Source organism: Notamacropus eugenii, chromosome 3, assembly GCF_028372415.1.
Source record: "Notamacropus eugenii isolate mMacEug1 chromosome 3, mMacEug1.pri_v2, whole genome shotgun sequence".
Taxonomy (NCBI): domain Eukaryota; kingdom Metazoa; phylum Chordata; class Mammalia; order Diprotodontia; family Macropodidae; genus Notamacropus; species Notamacropus eugenii.
This window is the reverse complement of record NC_092874.1, coordinates 56,526,174-56,551,552: the sequence shown is the minus strand read 5'-3', so window position 1 is coordinate 56,551,552 and position 25,379 is coordinate 56,526,174. Positions and strand designations below refer to the sequence as shown.

The 25,379-nt window shown below is 36.9% G+C and overlaps 1 protein-coding gene across 4 annotated transcripts in view; it reads left to right on the top strand.

The window, feature by feature from the left end:
• The first annotated feature begins 8,116 nt into the window (after positions 1–8,116).
• The window catches only part of MINDY3 (MINDY lysine 48 deubiquitinase 3), a 98,628-nt gene continuing 81,365 nt past the window's right edge, over positions 8,117–25,379 (top strand). Inside the window, exons 1-4 of one of the 4 annotated variants that reach the window (XM_072651618.1) lie at positions 8,117–8,252; positions 17,512–17,591; positions 19,053–19,113; positions 22,703–22,876. Coding sequence is in view for 2 of the 4 variants with exons in the window: in XM_072651616.1 (XP_072507717.1) it covers positions 8,159–8,252; positions 17,512–17,591; positions 19,053–19,113; positions 22,703–22,876 (409 nt within the window). In the remaining 2 variants the exon portion in view is untranslated. Of the gene's footprint in view, positions 8,253–17,511; positions 17,592–19,052; positions 19,114–19,805; positions 19,927–22,702; positions 22,877–25,379 lie in introns of those variants that run through there. The other 3 variants (XM_072651616.1, XM_072651617.1, XM_072651619.1) reach the window with 3 other exon arrangements.

Here is a 25,379-nt window from a genome sequence, read left to right as displayed (position 1 = left end):
CCAGTGTGTTATAGATCTGCAAGGGAGTAAGGGGATAGCTCTTTATGCCCTATTGTCCCCTCTTCCATTTTGAATCTAACTATTGACAGCACATGTAAAAGCAGACCTTTTGGATTGGCTTGTTGGAGTGCTATTATGGAGTTGTATTTGGAGAAAGAAGAAAAAATGAGGGGATGTGTCCAGCAGAGGGTGCCATTGGTAGTCTGATGTTTCTGAATGGCATTACCTGTTTGTGTTTGTTTCCCTTTACATCAGTCAGTAAACATTTATTAAGCACCCCCTATGAGCCCGATCCTATGCTAAGTGCTGAAGATACAAAGAAAAGTAAAACATAGTCCCTGTTTTTAAGGAGCTCATGGTCTAATGGGGGAGAGGATATGTAAACAACTGTGCTCAAGCGAACTAGAAGGGATAAATTGGAAATCATCAACAGAAGGAGGGCAACTAGAATTAAGGGGGATCAGGAAACACAGGATTTTAGCTGGGACTTGAAGGAAGAGGAATGGAGAAAGAGCACTTTAGGCATGGGGGATAGTTCAATTTGAGAGATAAAATATCTTGCTACAGCAAAAGAAAAGGAAGTCAGTGTTACTGAATCAGAGTACAGGGAGGTGGGTATAAGAAGACTAGAAAGGTGTGGGGGAATGGGGGACAAGTTAGGACTTTGAACAAAGAGGAATTTATATTCAATGTGTCCCTAAGAAAGTTCATGTTATGACTTAGAGAGCAGACTAATTAAAGTCTTGGACACAGAGAACATGAAAGAGTTAGCTGACTGTGACTCAGTCTCTGAAGGTCAAAACATTAGCATCCTTAACATCTTTTGAGGCCTTTCCAGTTCTCTCAGATATATCTCTTTTTTGTAAAGGGCTTCACAATTTAAATTTATATCCCCACTGCTATTATGGGATAGCCTTTATCAGAATGTAAATCACATATACACTTGTATATGTACATATATGGTATATGTATATATGTTATATATTCATATGTGTATATAGATAAATATATGTACACATGTGTGCATTCTGAGAGGCAGTGTAACATAGTAGACCAGGAATCAGAAAAACCTGGGTAAAATTACACCTTACATACTCAACTGCTATATCACCATCAATAAGTCATTGCATACACATATAATTTTGACATAATTTAAGAACTTTCTGAAAATTCTCTATTTCTTGTTTTAGGAAAAACTTTTAACACAACGGCATTAGAAAAATCATTTTTAGAATCTTAGATCTATGGTGAGAAGTGGTCTCAGAGGCCTTTGAGTTAAAAACCTCATTTTAAAGATGAGAAAACTAATACCCAGGAAACTTAAGCAACTTACACAGGTCACACAGCTGGTAAACACCAGAGATGGGATTTGAATCTGATTTGAACTTCGTAGCCCATGCTCTTTTCACCATTCTATACTTACTCCCTCTATGCCATTTTAAAAGAAAGGATTGGGGAGGGAGCATAACCTATAAAGGCTTTCAAACCTGACATAAGACCTTGATATATACACAACATTTCATTACATCCGGAAGTACTACTATATTAGATCCAAATATCTATTGCTTTGGAAAATGAATACTACATTAAGGCTTCAAATACTTTTCAATAAAATAAAAGAATGAATCACCCTAACTTGGTAGATAAAAAGTGTGTCTGTGTGTGTGTATGTGCGTGTGTGTGTGTGCACGCGCACATACACATAGGAAAGGCTGCTTGGCACAGTGGCCACATAGTCAGCCTTGGATTAAGGAAGACCAGATTCTGCCTCAGATGCACATGCACTGTGGTGCCTCATGCAACTCTGATTTCCTCATCTCCATGGGTGGAGAAAGTCTCCACACTAGAAGCTTCCTGCCTAGTACCACTAACTCCTAACTATATGAAATGTGTATATTTATGTCTACTCCATAAAATAAATTCAACTGTAACACAATGGCACCACCTGTTGATGTATTAGAAGAACTGAAATGAACCAGAAATGAGAGCACAATATTTTCTATTCAGGTCCAGTTTTCAAGAAGGCTTTTCTAATACTAATCAGTAATGATCTGCTCCCCACTACCCCACATTATACAACACTTTATTTTATAGCTCCCTACCACATGTATTATATGATGGTCTACATTATAGCTAGTGTCTCATTCCTTTACTAAACCACAAGCTCTTAGAGAACAGGAGCCATATACAACTTCATATTTCTTTTAGCACTTGGGCACAGTGTTCTCTGCACACAGAATGTCAAAACGAATGGTTGTTCTATAGCACTTATTTGATGTTTCATATTCAAAAGAAAACAGTAAGAAATCATTGGGCATGGTGAATAATAAATATCATTGCCAAAACAATGAAATTGACTCTAACTTAACATGTAAGAAGTAACTGGTAACTGTCCTGAGGGTAATTTCTAAAACAGCTATGTGCAGGCAAACCAACAAATTAGAGTAAAAGTTCAACAACAAAACCAAATTAAAAAAAGAGATTATGATGAGAAGAAATTTCATGCAATTAAAACAGTTTTATTCTATTTCAAACAAGTTCTTAATGCTAAAAAATGAGAAACTGATAAACTTAAATACACAAAGTCAGACTATCACTTTTCTTACAGATATGTAGCTGATATCATCACAAGAAGGGAGTCAATAGAGCCCCAAAAACTTTCCCAGTCAACAAACACTTGTTTTCTTTGCCAAGTGGAGAGACAGAGTAGCTAAATGACACTAAATTAGTGTATTCATGAAACATTAGACAGAAGAACAGAAGACTGCAAGCAGTATCATCTCATAAAACAATATCCAAAAAAAGTGGAGTGTCATAGGAAATATTGGTCCTCTAGTAATTTAGGTTCAGTACTGAAATGAAATGGAAATGCTTGTATAAAATTTGGCAGTACAAATATGTACTTGGACATAGCAGCAGATATTGAGCAGGAATATTCAGTGAGGACACTGACATGATTCAGCAGAGGGCAACTCATCTGCCCCTGTGCAACCCATGCCAGCCTTGCCCATTAAACTTCAGTGCCCAGTTGGACCCTCACAGTTTTTTGTACCCCAAGAGACCAGGAAACCAAATTAACATCAATTAACAGCCAATTAAAACTCAAGGACAGCTGTAATACCTTAGAATAATACTCCCATCACAAGCAAAAAAATGAGTCTGAGAAATAATTAAGAGAAATCATCCCAAGATTATTTATACCTAGAATTTTTGTGTGTTCATCCTTCATTGCCAAAGAAGACCATGCCATCAGTGAAATAACAACATGACTTGCACATGATTTTGTTTTGAGTGAGGGAGGGCTGTGCAGGTCACCAGCCTCACTTCTCCTCCAGAGCCATCTGAATCTAGTGACCAGATATTCATCAGGATGACTGGGGATGACCCAGGATAAGGCAGGGGTTAAATGACTTGCCCAAGATCACACAGCTAGTGAGTGTCAAGTATCTGAGGTGAGATTTGAACTCAAGTCCTCCTGACTGTTTCACTGTTGCTCTATTCACTGCACCACCTAGCTGCCCCTACCTAGAATTAGAGTGAAAGCAACAAACAAACAGCATGGACAAGATCCATCAGCTTTTCTATAATTATCTATTCTTATTGATCTCTGCCATATTTGGATTCTCAAACCTCAGAATATGATATGCCACATAAGGAAGGAGAGGGCACTTAAGATCATGTACTTAGAGCTCAAAAGTACCTTCAAAGTCTAATCCAAGTCCCTTATTTTTTATATGAGGAAACCAAGGCCTAAAAATTAACTGCTCAAAGCTACATAGCTGGTAAGTAGCAGAGGTAGAATTTTAATCCAGGTGTTTTTACTCCAGATTCGGTGCTTAAGATGAAATTGGGACAACCAGTTCAACTACACACAAAAGGATTCTACATTATAAGTAAGAAAGCTAGAAGGTCAATTGTTACTGGAAACTCTGACTAATTTCCTGGAACCACTTTCCTACTTTGCTCCAAAACATTTCTTTCTATGACTATTATAAGATATAATGATATTGATTAACTTTGAAAGATAGTCATTAATGGCAATTAATAAAATAATTGCAAAACGCTTTGTATCTATGAATACTTTAGTACAATAATGGATCTGTCCTACTGACATAGGCCATCGGTGTAGACTACACTAAATCCATGTCTTATATTATGGGACTTTTATACATGTCCTCCCATAAATCTTTCATAGATCAACTTGCCAGGCTCAAAGTCATCCTTAAAGTATTTTTCTATCTTATGATACAAGAATAGCACTCAATTTATCTATTGGTTATTCCTCTTTCTTCATAAGCAACTTACTTCTTTTTCTAGCTATGTATTTCTTGCAGGAGATTTTTTGCTTCCATGAAAATCATTATTCTAACATGCTATAACTTATGCTCACCAATCTGAGAGTTTTAAAAGCACTGAGTGATCACCTTTCAAGATAAATTAAAGAAGATGCCAAATAATAAAATTATAATTTTCAAAAAAAAGTGATTGAAAAGACATTAGTAACTACTTACTTATGTGAAAATTTTCTCATCTTGATATGATTATGAAAATGGCCTGCACATGTATTTAGAGCAAAACATAGCTGCAGAAGTTCTCCTCCAACAAGATTTCTGCCATGCTTATATGAGCATATCATAAAATGTTACTTGAAAGAAGTAACTCCAGAGAAAACTGATGTTTTTAATTATCTATTATCAATATTAATCAAGGTATAAAATAACTAGATACACACTTGCCCAGTGTTTGCTATTGTCATGAAGAATGTCCTACTCATAATCCAATAGAAGAACTCTGTAAAAAATAAGAAAACAAATAAGACTGTCTGAAAAGAAGTGGCAAACCTATCCACAATTGTTGTTAATTCTTGCAAGCCAATAAGTGTGGTCAAGGAGCCTGGTCTAAATTTTATAGAAGTAAATTTATTTACTAAGAAAACACAAATTATCTAGCCCTTTGTGAATTGTGGGTTTGGGTAGAAAATACTGTCTTCTACTTGAATTAATCTAATTTAATGGCAAACTAAATCATCGTATCTAGAGTACTACAAAGTCATATAAGATGTATGAGTAACCGTGGATTTTTCATAGAAAGTTATTTTCATAGGTTGCCATGGACAGAAGATGTTTTATTATCTTTCAAGGTGTGGGACCTAGCAATCACAATAATACCAACTTTGGTAAAAAAGACTTCAAAATTATTTCTCTGATACTTTAAAAGTGTTGATACTCTGTCTTAAAATATAGAGTGAACAAGTAGAAACATTTCATTAATATCTGCTCACTCATATTTTCCTAATTCATCCCAAAACAGTAAGGAAAATCATAGATCAAATGCTTTCTTCTTTTGCTCCTTAACTACTACCATAGCCTTCCGGTTGTTCTCTCTGCCTCTCTCCTCTCTAGTCCATCTGCCGTTCAGTCATCAAAGTGATCTTCCTAAAATATAGGTTTGACTACATCACATGTAGACCCTCCATAATTCTTTTCCAACCATTCATATTCACTAGCTGTTCTTCATATCTGAAATTCTCTCTCTTCACCTCCACTTCCTGGCTTCCCTGGCTTCCTTTAAGTGTCAGCCAAAATCTCCCCTCTGCCAATAAGCCCTTCCTGGTCCCCTTAATGGTAGTGCTTTAACTCTGAGAATACTTCCAATTTGTTTGGTACATAGTTTTTGTTTTTTTGTATATCATATCCCCCATTAGATTGTGAACTCCTTGAGTGTAGGGACTATTTTTCTTTCTTTTCATTTGTTCCTTTCTTTGTAACCTCAAGTACTTAGCACAGTGCTATCACAGAGTAGAGATTTAATAAATGTTTGTTGATGGCGACTTCATTTTACTTTTTTAGTATTTAGAATACTTTCATTTCCCATATTTGCCTATCTATAACAACTGCTTCTGAATTAATCTGTCACCTGACTCAATGTTATTGCCTTATAGCCACACACCAAATCAATGATAATTCACATTCAAGTTTAAACAGGAAATATAGGAGCAACCATTTTACAATTTATAGACTTGTAGAATTATGCTTATAAACTTCAGAGGTAGATCACATAGTCCAAATTCCATCTGAGCTAGCAGGAGCCCAGAGAGTTTGGGACTTGTTCCACACGAGCACTAAAAGATAGAACCCAATTGGATTCAAATTCATGTGGATGAGATCTTTCCACCAGAATTGCCTGAGGATTCTTAGAAGTTGTGACCAGTCTATATTTAATATAGAAAGTGATAAAGCTCAGATTCACATTCAAGTCCCATGGCTCCAAGTTTAGAGGCTCTTTCTACCAGAATTGCTTAGGGGCTGGTTGCTGTCCTTTGTTCTTGAAGAGGACCAAAATGACATCACCATGATGAAGTGAAGTTTCAGTGTGTAGGACCGTGGTTGATCAGACCAATATGAGCTCGGAATGCTCTACCACAGCTTGGGCACAGATAGTCCATGTGAACATTTGGGGTGATTACTCCAAATTTGTGCATCCTACGTTTCCTTTGTGCTGTTTCAGTTCTGTTTTGCTCATAGAGCACAGCACCCTTTCTGATGTGGGCACACCATTCTGAGTGGTCCTGTGCCAGTGTCTCCCATGGCCCACAATCAAATCTGAAGTTCTTGAGAGAGACCTTGAGATTGTCCTTATATAGCTTCTTCTGACCACCATATGCCTGCCCCATATGAGTTCTCCATAAAATAGTCTTTTTGGCAAGTGTACATTTTGCATTTGAACAACGTGGCCAGCCCATAGGAGTTGCACTCTCTGAGGCATAGTTTGAATGCTTGGCTTAGGGGAACTCAGAAATTAAATGACTTGCCCATGGTTACTCAATCAGTAGGTGTCAAAGACTTTGAACCTAGGACTTTTGGACTCCAATTGGCTCTTTATTCAGTATACCATTGTAAGTCACACTATTACTACTGTTAACTGTTCCTACTACTGCCACTGCCAATACCTAATATTCACAATTCAGTAAAATGAAGAAAGTAAGAGCACAGAGGAATCAGATTCTTCCATGGTCAGGGACACATCCATCCTTTGGCAAAATTAAAATGTTCAACTTGTGTCTGATTATTTTTCATCCTCGCCCGTTCACCCCTGCCATCCTCGGCCTTCTCTCTTCAGTTTTTATACTCTACTTTGCTGAAAACTATTTCCACAAAGGGAAACAGAAAGCCTGGACAATATCTGCCTCAAGTTTTCTCATCTGTAAAAATGAGGATAATTTTTTATTACTGTGCAGGAGCACCTACCTCGCAGGTTGTAACACAATACTTGTAAAGTCCTTTGCAAACCTTAAGGCGCTGTATTAAGGAAAGCTTTGATTATTCTGGCCACTAAGTGACACGGTGGCTGGCGCTGACCCTGGAGTCATCTTTGTGAGTTCAGATCTGACCTCAGACACTACTTGGGTGACCCTGGGCAAGTCACTTCACTCTGTTTGCCTCAGTTTCCTCATCTGTAAAATGAGCAGAAGAAGGAATGGCAACCACTCCAGCATCTGACAACATTACTTTTATTGTTATTATAAAATAATAATACTCTTACAGACCAAGGGAGCTCGGGCCTTGCCCCCAGGTGAGCCTGGGAAGGTGTTCCCTGTAGGGGGATGACTGAGGCGCTGTAGGGGGGGAGGGGAGGAAGGACAGAGGGACGGGGAGAAAAGGACGGAAGCCATGGCGGTCCCCACCTCGGGCCAATCTCGGTTCAACCTAAACCAAAGGCGGTAGATGGCTGGACAGCTCCTCGACCCCCGAGAAGGAACTAGCTTCGCGAGCTCTCTCGTCGTCACTTCCGCTTCCGGGGAGGGAGCGCCGAGGCCACCCCCGCCTCCCGAGCTCCGACGGATGGGTGGGACTAAAGGGGAGGAAGTGGCGGAGAAGAACTTCCGGTCCTGCGGAAACTCAGCGCGGCGGCTTGGCTGACAGGCGCCGGATCCTGTGCGCAAGTACCGGGTCCCTTCCGTCCTCCTCCCTGTCTTCCTCCTCCTTCTTTCCTTCCTCCTCTTCCTTCTCTTTCTCCTTTTTCTCTTTCTCCTCCTCTTCTCTATTTTTCTCCCTCCCTTCATCTCCGCTGCCTCCACCCGAGCCTTCCCAGCCTCCCCAATCCCCATGTTTCGGGGCGGGAGGCCTGGAAGCGAAGACCCGCTCGCCGGCACCTCATCATGTCCGAACTGACGAAAGAGCTGATGGAGCTGGTGTGGGGCCCCAAGACCAGCCCCGGCCTCTCCGACACCATCTTCTGCCGCTGGACTCAAGGTACCGCGGGGCCCGCGCCCCTCCCCCGCTCCTGCGGGGCTCGTCTCCCCCTGGGCCTGGGCCCTCGGCCGGCTCCGCCGCGGGGCGGGCAGGTGCTGGACCTCCAGGACCGGACCCCACCCCAGCCGGGGCGGATCTGCCCGTGCCGAGAGGGCGGTGGTTGGAGCTGGCTCGGGAGAGCCGCTCTATTAACCTCGTGTCCAGGAACTGAAAAAAGAAAGATAACTGTAGGTCCATATAATTGGCTGCCTTTGTAATCCTACGTATGTTGTGTACTTAATCAAGTGAACAAGCACGAAGTGAGCTCTTGTGAGGGGTCAGGCACCCTGTGAAGCACTGGGAGTACAAAGAAAGGCAAAGCAGACAAAACGTCCCTGCTCTCCGGAGCTCCCAGTGTCGGGGCATGATACAAAAGGTGAAGAATCTCAGGTCGACACTTTTGCATCTAGGTCAGTTTCCTATCAGAGGTCGACTTAGTTGACACGCCATCCTCGTCAGTTTCCAATTTAAAAAAATTGACCTAGTTCGATTGTTTTAGTCTAGGGTTTAAGAACTTCTTGTCAGCGCTTTGTGTCCACACCAGTTTCTTATAAAAATGAGTGAGTTAGTAGGATTGTTTTAGGCTAAAGTTAAGAACCCCTTGACTACACTTTAAGTCGTCATCAGTTTCCTTTAAAGACTTAGGTTAAGATCCCTTTGTCAACACTTTTCGCCCACACTGGTTTCCCATGGGGAAAAAAAGTGACTGAGTTCGACTGTTTTAGGCTAAAGTTAACTTTTCACCCTCATCAGTTTCCCATTTCAAAATAGGCGGGGTGGTAATTTAGTTAAGAACCTTTGTCTACATTTTCTGTTCCCACCAGTTTCCTGACTTAGTTGGAATGTTTTAGGGTAAAGTTAATAAAAACTTCTGGTCCCGACTTTGTGTCATCAATTTCAATAAATAAATGACTCAGTCTAAGGTGAGATTAATATGAGATTCTACACTCAGCTGTCCACATCAGCTTCCTCTACATAGTGACTTAGTTATACTATTGTCAGCTAGATTTTACCTGTTTTGTTAAAAGAGCTGGGAAATAAGAGAAGATGGATGAGTAGCCAAAGGAAGCTGTTTTATTATAGCTTGCCTGTTGTAATTGTTTGTGGGTGTGTCACTAATGTTCAAGGCGTGGTACAGCGTACAGAACTACCAGTACCTCATTGCCTGCAAAGTCTAGATGAGAGGGCAATGCTGTTTCTCGTCATCCATTACATCTCTGTTATGAAGGGTTGGGGAGTTTTATCTTCGGAGTTCAAGGGAGTCTAGGATGCCAAGCAGCTCCCTCAGTACTGAGGTAATTTTGTCAGAGCATATCTGGAACTTTATTTCTTGAGATGAGGGTAAAAATTTGTGTTACTTTTGAGAACACATTTTGGGCATCTGAGGTTTTGTTTTTTTTTTAACATCTCTTGTGATACAAATATCTGGTCAAGAGAGTGAGTATTCAATTTAAAATTGAAAACTTATACTCAGAATATATATCATAAAGAAAAACATAATATTTCTTTGGCATTGTTTCAACATCTTTCAAAATTAGAACTATAATATTTTAGCATTAGAAGTTTAGAGATATTCTACTCCATCCTTCTCCCTCCACTCATTTTAGGATAGCTGGGTTTTATTTAACCTCAATTCCTAAAATAATGTGTTACTAGCTGACACACACACACACACACACACACACACACACACACACACCCACCCACCCACCCCCACCCCCCCAGGAATTGGCTGCCTCCCCAGGTTAAGTGGCTTGTCCAAAGTCACATGCTTAGTTAGTGGTAGAATTATAGAATCTCAGGATAGGAAGGATTCTCAAGTGGCCAAATACTCCAATTCATGCCTGAACAAGAATCCTTTCTGTGATATACTGACTGGACACATGTTTGAATAATTTTAGTGAGAGGGAACACACTTTCCTCTTAGGAAGGTGTTCTGCTTTTTAATAGTTCTTATGGCTAGATTAACTAATTTTTCCTTTAATTGAGCCTAACTATGCTTTTTTTTTAATCTTCTAAGCATCCTAGATCTGCCCTCTGAGGCTAAGAAGAAAATGTCTAATCTCTCTTCCATATAACAACCCTTAAAATGCATGAGCACAACTAATCATATCCCAGTCTCCTCCACCCTGAACTTCCCCAGCTTCTTCAACTGATCAATATATGACATGAACCTGAGTCACTTTACTAAACTGATTCCATTTAAACTGAATCAGTTGCTATTCCCTTTACCCTTTAAAACATCCTCCACCTTTGTGATTTTGCATAGGCTATCCTCCATATCTGGAATACATTGCCTCCTCCTTAGAATCTCAACTCCTTTCTTGCATGAGACCTATATATACTGATTTCCACCTTTCTTCCTTAGTAGTGCCCTTACTCCTCAAAATTACTTTGTATTTGTTAATATGTGTGTATAGTTTTTGTCTTTATATCTCTTAGGCTAGTGTGCTTGGCACAACAATGTTGAATAAATTTTATGTCCAATGTTTTAACCTATCAAAGTCTTTGAATCTTGACTGTGTGTTAGAATTGCTTGTTGGTGTTGTTTCATCTGTAAACTTAAGTGCTTTTTTATTGAGTGATTGATAATCAAGCCATCTATATACCTTTATATATAACTTATTGATCAAAATGCTTATGCTTAGCATAGGACTAAACATAGATTCCCAACGACCCTGGAAACCTCCTTTGAACTGATATCAAATTATTGTGATTCTAGAAACATAATTAGAATACAACTCTCCTTACTTTCTGTGCCATTTTCATCATATTGTTTTGGTGGAATTTCTAATTGTTTAATATAATAATTGTGGACCACATCTCACTTGATGGGATGTAATTGTTTGGTCTAACATCTTGCATTTTTAAATCTTTTCTTAAATTTTGTTTCTCTTTTAATTATCCTTTGGATCTTTGCATTTTTATAACAAACCATGAATAAAACTAGTAATATTTATGTATAGTGTCAAAATTGGGGCAAAACATTTTTTTAATGTTTTACCCTGCCAAAATATGGAAATATTAAACTTTTGTTTTGAACTGTTAAGGTAAACTCACAGTATGGTTGTTGTAGTGTGAAATAGTTTAATTGTGGGCTCTGCCAAAGTTTAGAGATCATAGGTTTTTAGACCAGAAAGGTACCTTAGAAATCCTCTAGTTCAATGCCCTTATTTTACCAATGAGGAAACTGAAGGTAAGAGAGATTGGTGCCCTTGTCCTCAAGGAATTTATAATCTTTGGATCCAAATCTAGTATTTTAGAGAATATTTTCTCTTGTATATGTCTTTTGTAAAATGTGAAATAAAATTGGACTTGACAGCTTTTTAAGAGAACTAATAGTTATGAACCACATTGTTTTCATATAGCAGTGTTCTTCTACATTGGGCAGTTCCACCATAATGTATTCCCAGTCCTGAAAGAAATGCCTATGCCCTCAAGTTTTCTTTGACAGTTTCAGACACCTAAGTAACAACTACAACTACTTCCATTTCAGTGCTTTAAAGTTTACAGAATGCTTTCCTTTCTATTGTTGGGTGTGATAAGTATCACCACTATTATTAATCCCATTTTTTTGAGGAGGTAACTTAGCTGGGGTCCTCTGGGTAGGTAAATAATTGTGGCCATTCTTCCAGTAAATGCAGGCCTCTTATCTGCAATTCTAACATTCCTTAAGTCTTGACCTGGACTTTAATCAAATTGAAAAGTGCATAGATTTTGCCATTATTATATGAATAACTAATGGACTATTGGGATTATTTTGCAGATACAAGGTTATGTTTATAAAATTGCTGAAAAGCGCTTATTGAAATATTAGACAAGATAGATGTCTTTAAAAGGAATAATTTAATAAGTACAACTTCAGAATTTACAATGTTTCATATTCACTTAGAAAAATACTTAACAGAATAAAATGCTTTAGATGAGCAATTCCAACATTGTTAATATTTCAGGGTAACTGAATATATATATTTGGTGATTAAATTTGTTACACTGAGGTTTGGAGTGGGCTTTTGTATGTTTTATTTATTTAGTTTTTGAAGTTCCAATTGCCAGAGATTACCCCAGCAGTCATTTGGGATGTCTGAGTAGACAATAAGACTCCACTTTGCTGCACTTAAAATGCTACATTAGCATTCTGACATCAACTCTGGCATTGTTTCATAAATCTATAATGGTGCTACTTAGTATTGGACTGCATTCAGATCTTGAGCCATCATTAAGAAACAATTGACTGATATAAGATTTTTATTTTTTAGAAAGAAGGTTTTTTAAGATTGTTTAGATGATGTTTTTCTTCTAGAATTGTCACTGGCTGACCAAATAGAACAATTTTGAAATATATTCAGAGTAAAGGTTTCTGTGTACCTGCAACTGCACTGTAGATCAGTGAGCTTTGACTTTGTTTACTGGCAGAATTATTATTTTCATGGATTACTGTTACAAATTATTTTTCATGAATATCTAGAAATGAAACTGATCCTGTAGGTCCAGCATGACTTAATCAAGAACTGATCATGCCAGGCTAATCTCATTCCTTTTGTTTGTTTGTTTTGGACAGGATTAACTAATATCAGAAGAATGCTATAGGTGTGGTGTATGCTTACCTAAATATTAGCAAAAGATTTGATAAATCACCTTATGAACAAGATGGAGAAATGTGGGCTAGCTGATAGGTTAGGTAGATGAGAGTAAGGAACTCATTAAATGACAGGACAGAAAAATAGTTTGATGGTAACTTGGCAGGTTGTTGTTAGTGGAATACTCTAGAAATCTTTTCTTGTTCCTGTGTTGTTTTAATACCTTTATCAATGATCTGAATGTAGGCATATGTGTATATGCTGGAGAAATAGATAAAATATATACGTGTATGTAGATATTTACATATATGACAGATATTATAGATAGTAAACATATACCTATATAGTTTATACTATAAATATATAAGGCAATTAGTAAATATATACATATAACATATAGATATATGTTGTATATGTATAATATGCTTATACAGGTGATGTAAACGAGGAGAAATAGTTAATACACTGCATGATAAAGTCAGGATACAAAAGATATTTGATAGGCCAGAACATTGAGCTCTGTATAATGAAGTTTAATAGACATGGCAAAAGTCTTGATTTGTTTTGCTTAAAAAGTACATATTACAAGGAAAAACTTCTATATCAGGATAGAAATGAAGTAGTGGATCATGATAGAGATTCTCAAAAAAAGCTCCAAAACATTTAAAATGCACAAAAGAAAACAAAAAAAGTAGAAAGGGACATTAAATAATGGTTTTTTACTATTTTTAAAAATCATGTATATATATATATCATAATAAGAAAAACTAGTAGTTGTTTCTGATTCTTTCACATTCTTTGTATGTTGAAATGTTTGTAAAGAGTTCATTAAAAAACAAATGTAAAAAATAATGATGAATGTAGTTTTTTATAATCATAAAATCATAAAACCAACTTCACAAATACAACAATGGAGATGGGCAGGGAAGGGTATTGTAGTGGACTTCAGGCTCACTGTTGAGTAGATAGTGTTTTTAATGAAAGCTTTAAAGTTAATGTAAGCTTTGGCTGCATTGATAGAAGTCTTGTGTCCAGGACAGTGATAATACCCTTGTGAGATCATATCTTGTGTTTAGTTCTACATTCCATATTTTAGGAAAGTCATAGTTGAATTGGAGAATGGCTAGAGAAGAATAATAGGGATCCTTATTATAGAGCTAGAAGGGATCTTAGAGGCCATATAGTCAAAGTCCCTCATTTTACAGGTGAGAAAATCAGGGCCCAGGTAGTTCAAATGACTTAGCAAAAGTCAGGCAAGGTAGTAAGTGAAAGAAGCAAGATTTGGTTGAAGGTTTACTTCCTCTAATTCTAGTTTTTTCCCACTGTACAATGGGCAGTCATGGCTGTTGAAGAACCTTGAGTTGCTACCATACGTTTTCCTTCTGTTTATTATTTCCAATTTATCCTGTAGCATGTTTGTACATAGTTGCATGTTGTCTCCCACATTAGATTGTAAGCTCCTTGAGGGCAGGGGCTACCTTTTGCCTTTCTTTATATCCCACAGGAATTCACAATGTTTGGCAAAGGGTAGGTGCTTAATATTTATTGACAATATTTCCCCCAATTCTGCAGCATAGTTGGGGAGGGAGATGCATCATTTTCTCCTCTCTTAAGCATCAAGCTTCATCATAATTGTGCAGCATTCAATTTTGTTTTGTTTTTTTCCCATACATTGTTGTCGTCATTTTGTATTCCTGATACTCCACTCAGAATCAGTTCACTTAGCATGTTTTTCATATGTTTGGCATGTCTTCCCACCTAAAGTTTGTGAAAAGTTTATGCTATTACATACTTCTTTTTTCCAATAACTTAAATTCTAACACAGAAAGACAAGTATGAACTGGTGCAGAATAAAAACAAGAAAACAAACTATCCAATGATTACAAAGTGTAAAGAAAAACACCTTTAAAAGGTCATGAGATATAATTAATTGTAATGACCAGCTTGGGTAAGAAACTGCTAAGTGACAGTGAATAGAATGCTAGACCTTGAGTCAGGAAGACTTGAATTCATATCTGTTCTGAAACTTTGTAGCTGTGCAGTACATACCTCCTAGGGTTGTTGTGAAGATCAGGTAACATGATATTCGTTAAGTGTTTAGCACAGTTCCTGGCACATAGGAGGTGCTTAATGAATACTTATTAGTCTTCCCTTCCTCCACTGAAAAAACTAATGTTAAAACACTCTCTCCCTTGCCTTAATAAAGAGGTGAGGACCTTCAGGTGTAGAAAGTGTTTCTACACTGTAGGCATGGTTACTTTGTTGATAAGTTTGCTAAAATGTTTCTGTTACAAGGTAGGGTTCTATGGGAGAGGGAGAATTATGGTGAAATGCCTGGGATATAAAAACAAAAGGCAACAAGAAAACTTAAAAGTATGGTTTAGATACATCTGATGAGAAACAGGTCATTTAAATCAAACCTAAACTTGCCTCTTTTCAACTTCTACTCATTGCTCCTGGTTCAACATTCTGGGATGAAGCAGAACAAGTCTAATCTCTCTTTTAATTGACTGCTTTTGAGTACCTAAATACCTTTATCATATCCTTCTTAAGATTCTTTTTCTCCAAGCTAAACAGCTGAGTTCTTTTAAATGACCCTCATATGGCAACAACTAAACTCTTTTGTTTACAGTTTTTACTGATGTCTGATTTTTGCATCACCTTAATTTCCAAACATATTCCCTCCACAAAGAGGGAATAAAGAATAAGAATAAGAGAGGTAAAAAAGGAAGTTCAGCAAAACTAATACATTAATTAACCAAGTCTTATAGTCACTGCTCTTTCCAAAATTACCAGTGATCTGTTGGCTAAATCTAACGGCCTTTTCTCAATCTTCATCCTTATTGACCTCTGCAGCTTTTGACAGTGTTGAACAGCCTCTTCTTGGTAACTCAGAAGTTTTCATGACACTAGTCTGTCCTGGTTCTTTTTCTATTTCACTATTCCTTCTCAGTCTTCATTAATAGATCCTTATCCAGCAGCTGAACTCCACTGATTGGGTGTCCCCCAGAGATATGTCCTAGATTTTCTGATCTCCCACTAGATCACAGTTGACAATCTTATCACCTTTCATGGATTCCATTATCATCTCTACAGTGAAGATTCTCACATCTGCATATTTAGTCCTAACTTCTTTCCTAACCTCCAGACTTATACCTCAAACTGCCATAGGTCATCTTGAACTGGATGTCCTATGGGTGTCTTAAACTTAACATATCTGAAACTGAATTATCTTTCCACCCAAACCCTCCCCTCTTCCTAACTTCCTTTGTAGTGTTGAGGGCACAATCATCTTTCCAATCACTCAGGCATGCAACCTACATGTCAGCCTTGATTTTCTCTCCCCTCCCTCAATATGGCTATTTAACATCATAACATTTCTCCTATATGACCCTGTCTCTTCTCTACTACCACCCTGGTGTAGGCCCTCATCTCACATCTGGAGTATAGCAGTAGCAGGTTAGTCTGCCTACTACAAACCTCTCTCCACTCTAGTCCATCCTCCATTGAGGTGTGAAAATGAGCTTCCTGAAGTTCAAGTCTGACCATGTCTTTCCTCCTCAGTAAACACCAATGGCTCCCTGTCGCCTCCAAGATCAACCATAGAATCCTCTGTTTGGTTTTCAAAGCCCATCATAACCTTTCCTCCTACCCACCAGAAGCCTTCTTACCCCTCCCCCCGACATACTCTTCAGTTCAGCTCTTTGTTCCCAAAAAAGGTCACTTTAAGGCAGTCTCACTATAAGGATCCTGAAGACTGCATTTTAGAATTAGTTTTCTTAGGAAGGAATGAAACCATTCCAATACCAGTATACATTTACTAGACCCTTGATTGTTATACAGATTGTGTCTGTGTAGAACTTTTATGTTAGACAAAACTAACTTTTATGATCTCCAGAAGAATGAACTATGATAATTGTAAATAAAGGTAATCAAGGGCATCTCTCATTTCTTTGTCCAGCCTGTTTTTGATTGGACATTTAGTAAATTAAATAAGAAAGAGTGAGCTTTAGAGATTATCATCTTAAAATCAAAGATCTGAGGCATGCTTAACACGTATCTCAGTTTCCTCAGCTGTAAAATTGGAATAATATCACTGAGTTATGAGGATCAAAGGAGATAATATATGGCAAACAATAAAGTTATGTAAGTGCTAACTATCATTATTATTATTATTTTCTAACACTACTCTGTATTCTTACTTTAGGGAATGTGGTTTAATGTTAAAAGATGAACATATGGCCTTTAGTGTTTCTTGATAGGCTTTGAAAAGTCAAAATATTATGTCAGAAGTGAACAAAAAGCTCATATCCCCTTTTCTTCTTCTCAGCAGTGAAGAAAACAAAATAGAGCAGCTGAACTAAACTCTGAATTTTTATTATATTTTAAAATCCAAGTTGATGAATGTTATATATTAACTCATTTATTCTCTTAGTTTTATATATTGAAAATCAAGGTACAGAGAGTTATCAGATTGTTTAGACTTAGCTACCAATAGCTGCGTAACATATTCCTTTCCTGATCAGTAGACTTGAGGTCTTTATTCCACTAATCAGATATTTTGCTTACTCTGATGAACAATGTTTCTCGTAGAAACATTTAATGATATTTTTGATCATTTTGTTTATTTTTACTTTTAGGCTTTGTATTTAGTGAATCAGAAGGTTCCGCACTGGAACAGTTTGAAGGTGGACCCTGTGCAGTTATTGCTCCGGTTCAGGTAACATATTCTGGTAATGATTTACAAAATACATGGTGAGAGGACTCTGTTAAATTCTGGGGATTGTTTGTTTTTGTAAGGAGTTAGTCTGCACCTGTGATTGCATTGGTTTGGGGAACTTCTGAAGCAGTGTGTATATCTCTGGGCATTTCACCTGTAACCTACAATTCTAGAAGCTCCCTGAGGCATTGAAGTTAAGTCATGCTCAATGTGTCAGAGACAGATCTTGAACACAGGTTTTCTTGCCTTCAAGGCTGACCCTCTAGCCATTTATTCCTGTGCCACTACTGCCTCTAGTGTTTTGGTTCACAATAATCTGTATAATCATGGACATAAGGCTCTCAGTCAACTTGAACCTTCATCACTTGCTCTATAAGCCAAAAGGGGAAATATGCTGATTTATATGTGTGCTTTCAGTGTCCATACATGCACTTCTTTGAATACCTGAAGAGAAATTTATTTATACTACACTTCACCATAATAGGAACAAATATTTTGAAGTTTGCAAAGTTGCTTTGTTAATGTTGTTTTATTTGAGTTTCACAGTAACCTGGTGAGGCAGGGAAAACTGAGGTTCAGAGAGGCGGCATCACTTGCTCCTGATCACAGAACTAGGTAGAATTAGGACTCAGAACTTTTTGACTCCAAGACCAGTGTTTTCCACTGTACCAGTCAGCTTACTGTGGACAGATAATTTATATCATAGATTAGTCAGTCAATCAAAATTTATTAAGTACCTGCTACCAGTGAAGCACTGTGCTAAATGCCTGGCATGCAAATACAAAAAGGAAAATCCCTGTCCTTGAGGAGCTTATAATATACCGAGGAAGACAACACAAAAGGAAGCTGAAAGGAAAGTGAGTGGAGAATAGGTGGCTGGGCACCTCCTGAAACTGAAGTTTTAAGAGGAGCTTTTCACTCCACTCTTCAATCAGAGGAGTCCTAGAGGCAGAGGATGTTCATGTGATGTGAGTACAGAGTTTGTGGTCTTTCTGGGATGGTGAGGTTCCTGGGGACATGATGGAGAAGTCCAAAGGAAACTCATGATTGTTAAGCCTCTTGCCTTCATTTGTTTCCATTTGTTGAGAATAACATACCTGAGAGAAGAATGAGCTATTATCTTATAAGTGTATAGTGTATATACAAAATATAATATCTTATATAATACATAAATATATAATACACAATTATTTTGAACTGTCAATGCTGACATATCATTTTACAGTGATCTGTAACTTTAAATCGATTTTATCAATAAAAAAGTCAGTTCAGATCAGATGAAAAAACTTAAAAGTACATTTTCATATTGGGGAAATTTCAATTCAACAGAAACTTTTAAAGTGTAATTAAAAGAAATCTGAACAGAGAAATTAGATTACTTACACTTCAGAATTAGAGATTGACATTTGAGTTTTTGGTATGTTTATATATCCTAATAATTGTTGCTTTAATTTCATAAAGGCATTTCTTTTGAAGAAGCTATTGTTTACTTCTGAAAAGTCTTCTTGGAGAGACTGCCAAGGTATTTTTTAAAAATAATTATTCATCTTGATTTTTTAAACTTATTTTAAATGCATTTTACCTCATCAACAAGTATAGTATAATTATATCACTTTTAAAAAATAATCTTTTACATTTTACAAAACGCATTTTCTCAGTTGATTCTCTTAACTACTCTTTCAATTTGACTGACCAGTTAGGCATTATCCTGATTTTACAGGTGAGAAAATTGAGGCTAAGAAAGCAAAACTTCTAACAACAGTTAGTAAATAGTACTAAGACTCAAATGCATGTATTCTTCATCTGTACCATGTACTCTTTCCAGCACACCATCCAGCCTTAACTGAGATCTCAAAAAAAAAAAAAATCCACAGTTCTTACTCTAAAATAAGTTTTTCTTAATTTATAACTCTTCCTATTTAACCTTTCATTTGAAAATATTTATAAAGCAGTAAAACTATATTAAGACATACTGAGAATGTGTAATTTTTCTCAATTCACATGTTTAATTGCTGTTTTACCACTGAATACATACTTGACTATAAATACAAAATTTTATGCAGGAGATGGTAATACATACTTTTGGTGAACAGAAAATGCCAGTGTAGACATTACTCTTTTAAAACTGATATGATATTCACTTCAAATCCCTTTCAGAAAGTTTTATGAATATACATGGGATCCAAATATAAAAATGTTTGTTTTTTTTTCCAGATTTCCAACTACCATGGTTTTAACTAAAGGTCTTGGTTGAATCTTATAGACCATTACACTGTAGATGTCATAGGCTTGGCAGCCCTTCCATAGCTGGAGATGTCACATGGCACATTATCAGGTGTTTAAACCTTGTCTCCCAGAATCCTCTCTTAGGCACTTAATAAATAAATGTATGTTTATTGGTTGATTGAACTTATTTTTAAGAGCACTACAAAGAAATGGAAAGTGAAACCTGTACAGCTTTAGAAACAAACATGATGTTCTGAAAATGTGATCAACCAGTGACTACTTATAATTTTGTAGTATTTACACTGTAATTTCCCCATAATTCAGAACACTGCATAAATTCCTTAATTTGTCCCCTTAATTTAAAAAAAAAAATTCAGGAAAGAAATTTTCTCTCCTCATTACTTCTTCTCTCGTTTCCACCATTCATTCATCCCATCCTTCTTCTTTCATTCCTTACCTTCCTCCCTGACAGTGCTAGTTGACACTGCTCAGAAAAAAAAGAAATGTTTCAATCCCATAATAACTGACTTTTTCCTTTTAAAAAAGTATGTCTATATAAGCCAATAAGGCTCCCAACCTAGGAGTCATGCTGGATTTCTCACTCTTTCCCTTTATATCCAGAAAATAATAAAATTTTTACCCTCTCTCACTTGTCTCTTTATCATATTTCTAATTATACCCATCCAGTCCTCAGTCTTAGATCACTTCTACCATTTCTCATTTTCACTCCTACACATGCGCTGCTGAACAAAGGTGAAGAAAAATCACAGAACTGTTTTGACTGTGACCATTACAAGTTTATGTTATGACATCTCAATTGGAACCTCACTGCTGCTAGGGAATATACTACACCTTCTTTATCAACTCATTATCCCACTCTCCAAAGCTGCTCTTCCAAACCTTCCATGACTCTGTATCCCTCTACTCTCTCAACTAAGAACTTGTTTCATATTTTACAGAAAAAATTGCGACCATTTACCATCAGCTCCTTCTTCCCTCTTCCCCATCTTTTGTCACTCAGGTGGCTTTTGCCATTCTCAGCTCCTTCATTGCTGTCTCACATTATGAAGTGGCCTTATACCTTAGCCTCTACTTGTTTAGGCAATCCCATTCCATCCCGTCTCCTTCAAAAGATTAACTCCTGTCATTCCCCACTCTTTCACTTACTTTAAGTCTACAAACATGCTCAAATTTCCCCTGTCCTGAAAACACTTTCACTTGATCCTTCCATCCCTGCTATCATCCCTTATTTCTTTTGTCCTTTGTAGCCAAACTCTTCAAAAAAGCTTTCTACAGGAGGTGCCTCCAATTTTTTCCCTCTTACTCTCCTTTTAACCCCTTAAAATCTAGCTTCTGGCCTTATGATTCCACCAGAACTGCTCTCTCCAGGCAGTAATATGGCCTTTTCTCGATCTTTATTCTCCTTGTCTCACTGGTGATCTATCACTCTCTCTTTGATACTCTTTTCTCTCTAGGTTTTTGGAACACCCCTTTTCTCCTTTTCTCCTATTTTGTCTCCAATCTTTCTAACCATTCCTTCTCTTTCTCTTTTGATGGATTCTCCTCCAGATCATACCCCTTTATCAGAGCTATCCCTCAGGTTTCTGTCCTGGGCCCTCTTCTCTTTCTGTACCGCCTACCTCACTTGCTGATCTTATCAGCTCCCCTGGACTTAATTACCATCTTTATTCTTGTTGTTCAGTTGTTTCAGTCATATTCAGTTCTTCATGACCCCATTTGGAGTTTCCTTGGCAAAGATACCAAAGTGGTTTGCCATTTCCTTCTCCAGTTCATTTTACAGATGAGGAAACTGAGGCCAATAGGGTTAAATGACTTGCCCAGGGTCACACAGCTAGGAAGTGTCTGAGACCACATTTGAACTCAGGTCTCCCTAACTCCAGACCCAGCACTTTATCCACTGCGCCACCTACCTGCCTTTATGCTAATGATTCTCAAATCTACCTATCCTGTCTCTGCTGACCTCCAGTCTCAAATCTCCAGCTGCTTTCAGACATCTCTACCTGGATGTCCAGCAGACATCTTAAACTTTATTTATCCAAAATGTAACACATTATCTATCCCCCAAGTCCTACCCACCTCCTACCTTCCCAGTTACTATTGAGGACAGTACCACCCTCCTAGTCCCTCAGGCTCCCAACCTAGAAATCCATGCTGGATTTCTCACTCTTTCCCTGTATAGCCAAGCTGTTGCCAAGGCTTATCTATTTCACCTTTGCAGACCCTCATCACTTCCTATCTTGATTACTGCAATAACCTGTTGGTGGCTCCGCTTTCCTCAGTTCTCTCCCCACTCCAATCCCTTCTCCTTTCAGCCACTAGAGTGATTTCCCTATAGCTCAGATCTAATCATTTTACACCCTATTCAGTGAACTGTAAGGGCTTCCTATTGCCTACAAGATCAAATACAAAATTCGCTATTTGGCATTCAAAGCACCTAACCCTACCCTAACCCCCTGTTACTTTTTCAGTCTTTATGTACCTTATTCCACAACATATATGTACTCTTTGACCCGGTAACACTGGCCTCTGGAACATTTCACAAGCAAGGCACTCCATCTCAGCTCCATGTGTTTTGTCTGACTGTCTCAGATAACTGGAACAGTCTTCTTCCTTGACTCTGACTACTGAACTTTCTAGTGTCCTTTAAGTTACAGCTAAATCCCACTTTCTACAGAACCTTCCCCATCCCCTCTTGATTCCTTTGCTTTCCCTGTTAATTATTTCTACTTATGTGGTATAAAGACACACACACACACACACACACACACACGTTTTGATGGTGTTATAGTTTGTGATCTGCTACAGTGTTTAATCTTTTTGAGGAGCAATAATTATAACAACTTTTAAACTTGTGTCAATTTTAGAGGAAGAACGGAAGGATCTTCTTTGTCATACCCTGTGTGATATTTTAGAAACTGCCTGCTCTGACAATTCTGGTTCTTACTGCCTGGCAGCATGGACAAGAGGAAAGACAACTGAGGACACTGCAAGTATTTCTGAAGGCCCTGCAGAGTCTAGTTGTCAAGAGGAACATACTTGTAAGATGCTTTGTATTTTGTTCCCAATGTTATTTTGCACTTAATTTGAACTTTTTACAGTTTAAGAAGAAAATACTTCCTGTTTTCATGGGTTATCTTCATTTGTGAGCCTGCATTTAAAGTCTGAATATTTTTTGAATAAGTCTTCCATTCATCTGGAGACAAGAGAGGACACTAGTTTTATTTTAGGAATCCTCTTTCATTTTTACTTTTTCAGAAAGGAAAAATCTATCTATCAAAAGTAGTGATGTTTTAATTCTGGTTGTCTTTTTCTTTGCCACCTCTTTGTGCTTTTCAGGCTTCATCCTGTGAGCTTAATCTATTAAAGCATCTCTTGCTATACACTTTCAACTTTCCTTGTGATTAACGTTCTTCTTTGGCATTCCAAAAGGGAAAATTAAGATAATCTATAGCAAAATCCCTACTATACTTTACTCCATTAAAAAAAGAAAAACCTCTGTGTTTTTTAGATTTTTCCTAGAGTAAAGTGAGGGGAAATTTTCCACATGAGACATTTCTTAGCAGATTATGTCAGTAATATTTATCTCCCTAGTTTATACAAAACCAAGATTCTTAAAATATTTGGCATTACTTGTCCACATGATTTTAAAAGAGCAAACTAAAAAAAAGTTTAAAAGTGTCTTTATTTAAGTATAGCAAAATACAGGGTGGTGACTAAACCGATAATCCAAGAAATTCTTAGGTATTTTTACTATCCGTTAATTTCTTTTATCCTGAAGATAGATGGACTGTACTTCTCTCTATTTCGTAGCCAATTGGCTTATTCTCTAAATATGTGAATTTTATGATATGAAATCTTCTCATGGTATAGAAGTCACTTTTATATTTTTGTTTCAAGATATTAAATTTCTCATAGAAGTCAGTTGATGGCTATCAAGACTTTGTTTTTATTCTAAAGTTAGCTTTCGATATCTCTTTGTAGAATATTTTTTCATCTCTTAAGCATTTTACACTATTCTAATTTGTAGCCAAAGAAATCGAAGTACTAAAGAAACTTGAAACTCTCCTTCCCTTTCTATTTCTGAGTCCCTGTTCCTCTCCTCTCTTCCTTTTCCTCTCTCTCTCTCTCTCCAAATTGAGTGCCAGATTTCTAAAAAGTGATTTTTTATCTTTATGACATCCATCCTGATTACTTCGGATTATGACTACTGTTTAATGTGGTTATTTACCACATTTTACTTCTAAAATTAAAACTTGATGAACTTGTAATTAGTTGTGTCTTTGTCTGAAGAGCATTTACAATAAAGTATTTCATTATTAAACTAATGAAAAGAAGAAATTTCCTATTTCTGTTGAGAAAGATGGCTCTTCAAATTATTTGAATTATTTTTGGAGTTGATACGTGTTAAAGCGAAAATTTAATGTTTATTAGATCGGTGAAAATAATAGACCTACTTATGATTTATCTTGAAACAGTTATGTGTATTGCTTTATAGGGTACATGTAAAGATCACTTAGGTAGTTATTATAGTATTCTTAGTTTGCGCTATAGGTGATATGTGGGTACTCAAAGTATTTCATTGAATTTCAAATTTAACTTCCTTATATGACCATTAGTCAGATATATTCTTTTAATGAGGCTAATTCAAATGAGTGCCTACTTGCAGTCATACTGAAGTCTTCTATGTAGTAAATTGATATTCTCCTGTATTTGCTGCTTCATTTTAAAAGTTATAGCTCAATGTAATATTTCATTGAAACTATACTTCTTTTTTTAAAATTTAAGATAGTGTTATATGCTTAAAAATAGTTCCCAAATTTTGGAGGGTTTTTTGGGGGGGATATGGAGTTGTTTCTGTTTTTATATTTTTATCAGGAAATTTTGAAAATTTGTCTTAGATTCTTAGGAGTGAACTAGACTTATGTGAAATATTATTTCATCATAAATATTTTTTTGTGCCTGTTATTTCCCTTCTTCTATGCTTTGTTCTGTTTCTTGTATTTCTGTAGTATCTTTCCATTATTCTTGCCTGCCAAGCTGGGTTTGTTTTGCTTTATACTTTACTCTAAATTAACTCTTTTGTGTTTGCTTTCATGGGATATACACCCCAAAAAAAATCACTGGGATTGTCAGTCACTAGAATTAGTCATATTTGTAGAAAATTTGGGACAATCTTTAACATTTTAGTACGAACTATTTGTTTGGTTTTTGTTCTGAACTGCATATTTTACTCTGTGCTTACACACACAATTTCACTGGCTTATGTGATGTATACTTGTGGCTTGTTAGTAATTGCACACCTGTTTGCAATATTAGAGTCTCAGGTTCAATTACAACTTGTTTCCATCATAAGTGAGATATTCGATATATGAATGAATCCTTCTACTTATTTATTAAAGTATCTAAAGTATTTTTTTTTCAAAAGAAAACAAGATTTTAAAATGTTATCCAAATGTAACTTCAGGTCAGGTTTAAACTGTGAATTCAGAATGAATCAGTAGTAATTTTCATAACTGGTTATTGAGAAACCCTGTTTGTTAC